The following is a 5896-nucleotide window of genomic DNA, read 5'->3' as shown; positions in this document are numbered from 1 at the left end:
CAGGTACCCAACACCCCCTCCTGTCCTCACTTGCACAGGGGCTCAAGGGTGCTCCCTTCCTGGGGCTTCCCTAGGGCAGTGTACATGATCCTGAACACAGGCTGGACCCTGCGGCCTCCCCTCAAGAGCTTTACCTCTGTTCTGCGCAGCTCTTCCTCACTGGTGCTGGCCCCTTCTGTCAGGGGCGACCCCGGGGAAGACTCCTCTGGGCCCCACGTGGCTTGGGAGCCAGTTGGCGTTCTTAACTCAGAGGCCACAAGGTGGGTATTTGGGGCTGGCCAGCCAGAACCCCCAAATGCACCTTCTTCAGCCTCTGCCACATCGGGGTCTCTGCCAGTGGCTGGACCACGCCATGTGCTAGGGGCGGTTGATCTTTGCTTATGTTGCCAGCACCTCCCTGAGCTGAGTTCAGCTTGGTGGATGGAGACCCTTCCAGTTGGTGAAGGTTGAGGGAGCTCGGCCTGGGCCTGGCTGCCCTGCCCCTCTGCCCCACTCAAGTCCCCTGCTGTTTGTGTGGACTGCCTCTTCCCCTTCTTAAAATCTTTCTGCTGCTTGCCAGAGGAAGGGCTGCCTGCATCTCTTGAGCCTATGCTTCCTAGGGCTCGGGGTGGCTCATGGCCCCAGCCCCTGTCTCGTTTCCCGACTCTTCTGCTGCAAACTGAGGCCTCTGCTTTGCTAGAGGTTGGCTCTTGGCCCTAGGACATGCTGCCTGGCTGTGGCCTTCCTCTCCACTACCATAGAGGCATGGCGTTCGCCCGCGCTTCAGTGCTGGGACTGACCCTTCCAGGCGGGTCTGGGTGCTGCTCTCCCTAAACAACCCCGCCTGCACAATGACCTGAGGCATGGGGACACTGGCTTCTGCTACTACCTGCCTGCCAAAGGCCATGTGGCCCCTTCCTACTTGCCTCTCCCTCTCCTTCGTCACTGCCATGGTAGTCTCCCACTCCTCTTCATCTCGAATGAGTTTCACTAACTCCAGAAAAGTGGGAGGATGTCCCCGCTGATCCAGGATCTCAAGCTTGCCCCGGAGGGTGGTGGTCATGGAGGCCCTAGCTAGGATGTGTTTCAGGCGGATCATGTCTGTGCTGTGCATCGAAAAGGGGCTCTGCTGCACGGCCCTCTGCAGCAGGGGCTCCAACCGAAGCAAGAACACAGAGATTTTCTCGCCAGTCTTCTGAAAGGTCTGGAGGAACTTAAACTGTGAGGTTCTCCAGTCCTCTTTATCCCCAAAGATCTCCTTCAGGGCGTCCAGGCACTGCTCCATAGTCATAGAGTCATTGTTGGCCCGGAGCACCCGCATTATTGACAGGGCGGAGCCACGTAAGCTCTCCAGCAAACGCCGCATCTTCTCCACCTCAGGCACTTGCCATATCTGCATCATCTCAGTGACCTGCTCTAGCCAGCCTTCAAAGTTCTCTTCGCCTGGGCCTGGGGAAACACTTCCCGAAAACACTTTCAGTTTTCGGTACCACATGCTTTCTTTCAGAGGTTGCAAAACTGGTAGTTTGACTTGGGCCAAGCCCTCTGGCTCCATGCCCTCAGTGAGAGTGCTATACCCTAGGCTTTTGGCCACATCTACCATTCTCCGGCCCTCATCTTTCAGGAAGTAGTTCAGTCTAGTGATAAATTCATCATCAGGATTACGGGGTTTTACCACCACTTGCCAAGCACCTCCCTTTCCTGCTATCTCACTGGGCATCATAGCATAATTGACGGTGTCGGCCAATTCGATGAAGACTGCCTTAGCATTGTCTTCTCTTCTGAACATTCTGCCCAGCACCTTGTAAGCGCACAGGGGCTGTAAGCCTGCCTTCACGGTCTCTTTAATTTCAGCCTCACTGCACTCCACGGGGATCCCCACGATCAGCAGGGCCTTCCTGGGGTCCAGGTCCATCCCCTTGCACCAATCTTCTAACAGTGTCACGGCCATTGCTCCCACTATCTATGGACTGATCTAATACTAGGGGCAGTAATCAGCTCGCAGTTTGCAGGACTCAAAGAATTCCGAGCCGGTGCCAAGTACGAAGGCAGACGTGTTCCAGGTTTCCACAGGCTGTAACGCAAATGGGGTGAGTGTATCATTAATGCCTGCTCCCCACCCCCACCACAAGACCCTCCTCTGCCCCCATCTCAGCTCACAGGGATTCAGTCCCTGCTTTTCAGGGCTCCCCATGTCAATTAGTGGAAGGTAGAGTGTGGAGGAGTCTCCCCAGGCCAAACTCCCCCCACCTCATCCCCTCCCTGCTGACCTCCTCCTGCCGTGGGTTCCTCCTCAAAGTCTGAGGACTCTGCTGCGTGTGCTGCAGGTACCTGTGGTGAAAAGGCCAGCATCAGGAGGCAGCGCCTGACACCTGGGGACACTGACAAAGCCCTCCAAGCAGGAGAGGACAGGAGAATGTCACACTCCCCAGCTCAGGGCCGTGCAGGCCCAGGGCACCTGGCACCCTCTTTGCTAGGGCAAAGGCTGGAGGAATGAGATCCAGAGTTGCCCTCTTTCTCAGAAGATGCCTGATAGATGAGAAAGATGGCTGGAGCTCTGCACAATACAATGAAACTAGTGGGTGTGGAGAATGTGTGACAAGCTGCAGTGTTGCCGTGGATACCGAGAACAGCATGGACCATGGGTTTATATCGCAGAGTGTCATGTGGTAAGGTTAAGGCCCTTGAGGAGCAAGAGGTGATGTCACTGGCCTCCAACCACTGAAATGTCCTAGAAACAAGAGGGGAATGAGGGAGGTGTGGAGGGTGGGCAGTAAGGATCAAGTGCTGAAAAAACAAGAGCTTGCAGTTTCAAATTGTGTGGAAGCTGGAACCAGGTGCAGAAAAGGGACACAGAAAGGGTCTCCAGTGCCACACTGCAGGAGATGGAAAACTCCCACCCTAGGTGTGACCCGACCCTGCAGAGCCTGTATAGCTTGGCAGGCAGCCCCTTTCCTCCTGCTCTTTGCCAGGGTTACAGAGGCTCCTCCCAACACAGGCCCACCTCACAGCTGCTCACCACGCTGAGGAAGGCCCCGATTGCACTGAAGACTCTGGGATTCCACTGACACTCAATCTTGGCTTGCCCTCTAGCTCTGTCCACAGTCAGGCAGTTCCTGGCCCTGGGATGGTGGGTACTGCTCCACTGGATCTGTCCAAAGCAAGACACAAGTATTCTGCTATGGTTCTGCCCCACATGCCCCTGCTCAGGCTGTGCCGACTCTGGGTCTGCAGAAGTATCCACAAGTACCGCAAGAAGAAACTGCTCACCGCAGTCCGCTGCTAGACCAGAAGGGATCCTACAGTCAGATTATTGCTCCACCCTCAGTTCCAGCCCCGCCCTCAAACCCCGCCTCCCACTGCCAAGTCCCACCTCTTCCCGTTCCTCACCCTCACCCAAGCCCCACCCCCACTGAAGATCAATCCTTGTCCCTACCCAAGTCCTACCCCTGCCAGCCATACCCCGCCCCTGCCAAGCCCCGCCCCCACGAAGTCTCACTCTTTCCCATGCCCTACCCCCCACTCAAGCCCCACCCCACCTAAGCCCAACCCCTGACTCCAAGCCCCACCCCCGCTGATGATCAATCCCTGCCCCCACCCACGTCCTAATCGTCATCCACGTCCCACCCCCACTCAAGCCCTGCCCCCACCCAGGCCCCACCCCATCTAAGCCCAACCCCTGATGCTGGAGCCCCGCCCCCACCAGAGACCAATCCCTGGCCCCACTCACGTCCTACCCTTGCCAGCCATGTTCCACCCCTCCGAGGCCCTGCCCCCACCCAAATACCATGCCCGCCTAAGCCTAGCCCTGACGCCAAGCCCCACCCCCACTGGAGCTCAGTCCTTATCCCCACCCAAGTCCTACTCATGCCACCCATGCTCCACCCCTCCCAAGCCACGCCCCCACCCAAGCCCCACCTCTCCCACCCGTGTCCCACCCCTCTCAAGCCCAGCCCCCACTAAATCTCTCTTTCCCCAACCCCCAACACCCAAGCCCCACCCTCACCCAAGCTCCACCTCCACCTAAGCCCAACCTCTGATGCCAAGCCCCACCCCTACTGAAGCTCAATCCTTGTCGCCACCTAAGTCCTACCCCTGCCACCTGTGCCCCACCCCTGAAAAGCCCCGCCCCCACCCAAGCCCCACCCCTTCAAGCCCTGCCCCCAAGTCTCATTCTTTCCCAAGCCCCACCCCCACCTAAGCCCAACCCCTGACTCCAAGCCCCACCCCCGCTGATGAGCAATCCCTGCCCCCACCCACGTCCTAACCGTCATCCATGTCCCACCCCCACTCAAGCCCTGCCCCCACCCAGGCCCCACCCCATCTAAGCCCAAACCCTGATGCCGAGCCCCACCCCCACCCAAGCGCAATCCCTGCCCCCACTCAAGCTATGCCCCATCCCTTCCCAAGGCCCATCTCTGTCCTATGCCCTGCCCCCCATTCAAGCCCTGCCCCCACCCACACCCAACTGCTGTCCCCAAGTCTCCCATCGTCATTCCCCAGTGTTACCCCCTCCCATCCTAAGCCCCTCGCCCCTTCAAACCCCCCTACCTCAAACACCCCCCATTCAGGAGCAGGAATACGTCTGGTCAGTGGAAGCTGGCGCAGGCCAGGAGAGGAAGGACTGAAACCGCTTTCCCTCCAGGGGAAGGCCCAGAGCCACTTGTCCTGAATGCAATGGCTCTGGGTAGGGTTAGGTGTGGAATAGGTTCCCCTGCAGTTGCAAAGCTGGTCGCAACGCCTGGAAACGGCAGGGAGCTGGCAGGGTGCCAGGCCTGATCTAGTGGGATCCCACTTCCAGGGGAAACCTATAGCCACTGACCCCTGGGACGCTAAGGTAGATTGCAAAGGTTGTTGGGGGGGATCCCTTTCAGTTTGGTTTGCTTTCTGTGCCCCGGGCCCCGTGCTGTACCTGTTGGAGACGCCTGCAGGCCAGAGCACCCGAGCACTACAGCCGCCACGCGTCGGTCGCTGCTGCTGCCGCGGTGCACACTGGGCCGGGAGCTGAAGGCGGGAAGAGGTTGTCAGGTGACAAACCCCCCGTGGAGTTGCACACGGCCCGCTCGCAGCTGCGCCCTCGCAGCGTGGCACCCACCCCGCCCCCTCGAAAGGGTCCCCACTCCCTGCCCATATCCCTGCTACGCCTAGGGGAACAGAAAGTTCAACTCGACTTGGGGGCAGCTTATATTGCAGAGCTGGACCAAGTCTGGCCTCGGATTAGCTCAAAGGAGACCGCCAGGCCTGCCAGGTGCCACACCAGACCCAGCCGCCATTGCGGCTTCTGTTGCGCACGTCTCTTCCCCATCGGACAGGAGCTGTGTCGTGATGGTCACCAGTCGCTCTCCCTAGTTGAATATTCCAAGCAGTCAGCGCAGGGCCGGGTGCAAAAGGAAAGCCCCAGTGGGTGCTTACTAAAGGAAACTCCTGATCCCCGTTAGGTACTGAGCTGTGTTCTAGGGGAGGACGGCACAAATGCAGCTGCTTCCTGCATTTCACAAGAGACAGAAAACTATCAAAGGATTCCATTCTCCTATTATTCTCTTGACTTCACGACCAAGTATTACCCACCTGGTACCCAAACCGCTTCCCGCCCTTTCCCGAAGGAGGTTTCTTCCACAGAGGGAAGATGGGAATGTTTGCCCTGGGGGCCGAAGGACCCAAAAGCGCTGTTCCAGAAAAGGACACGGGTGAGGCACAGTAGCACGCTGGGAGGTGTGCACAAACCCCAAGGAGATCTTGATAAAAATGCAGGTTCTGAGTCAGGAGGACTGGGTTGGGAATGAGATTCGGCGTTTCTCGAAAGCTCCGTGACTCTGATGCTGCAGAGCCCTGACTATGCTTTGACTACCAGGGCTCTGAAGCCTGTAATTACTTTTCAGGATCAGAAGTTGTGGGCCTTTGGCAACAGAAAAGATTT

The 5896-nt window shown here is 58.2% G+C and overlaps 1 protein-coding gene across 2 annotated transcripts; it reads right to left on the bottom strand.

The window, feature by feature from the left end:
* Nucleotides 1–445: 445 nt before the first annotated feature.
* PNMA5 (PNMA family member 5) lies at nucleotides 446–3134 on the bottom strand. Of its 2 annotated transcripts, none has more exons than XM_014845769.3 (3): nucleotides 2999–3134; nucleotides 2250–2310; nucleotides 446–2053 (listed from the first exon to the last, which is right to left on the bottom strand). In XM_014845769.3, the coding sequence occupies exon 3, from the start codon at nucleotides 1928–1930 to the stop codon at nucleotides 596–598; it is 1335 nt and encodes a 444-aa protein (XP_014701255.2). In that variant the 5' UTR covers nucleotides 1931–2053; nucleotides 2250–2310; nucleotides 2999–3134; the 3' UTR covers nucleotides 446–595. The 2 variants fall into 2 exon arrangements, with proteins under 2 accessions (XP_014701255.2, XP_044619081.1); XM_044763146.2 differs by having other exon boundaries at nucleotides 2984–3112.
* Between the last annotated feature and the right edge of the window lie 2762 nt (nucleotides 3135–5896).

Source organism: Equus asinus, chromosome X (genome assembly GCF_041296235.1).
Source record: "Equus asinus isolate D_3611 breed Donkey chromosome X, EquAss-T2T_v2, whole genome shotgun sequence".
In the NCBI taxonomy this organism is placed as follows: domain Eukaryota; kingdom Metazoa; phylum Chordata; class Mammalia; order Perissodactyla; family Equidae; genus Equus; species Equus asinus.
Note: the sequence above shows the minus strand (reverse complement) of the source record. Positions and strands in the feature narration are given on the sequence as shown.

Bases quoted from the DNA above. Each gene is read 5' to 3' on its own strand.
- PNMA5 (XM_014845769.3), bottom strand. From the start codon at position 1,930: ATGGCCGTGACACTGTTAGAAGATTGGTGCAAGGGGATGGACCTGGAC.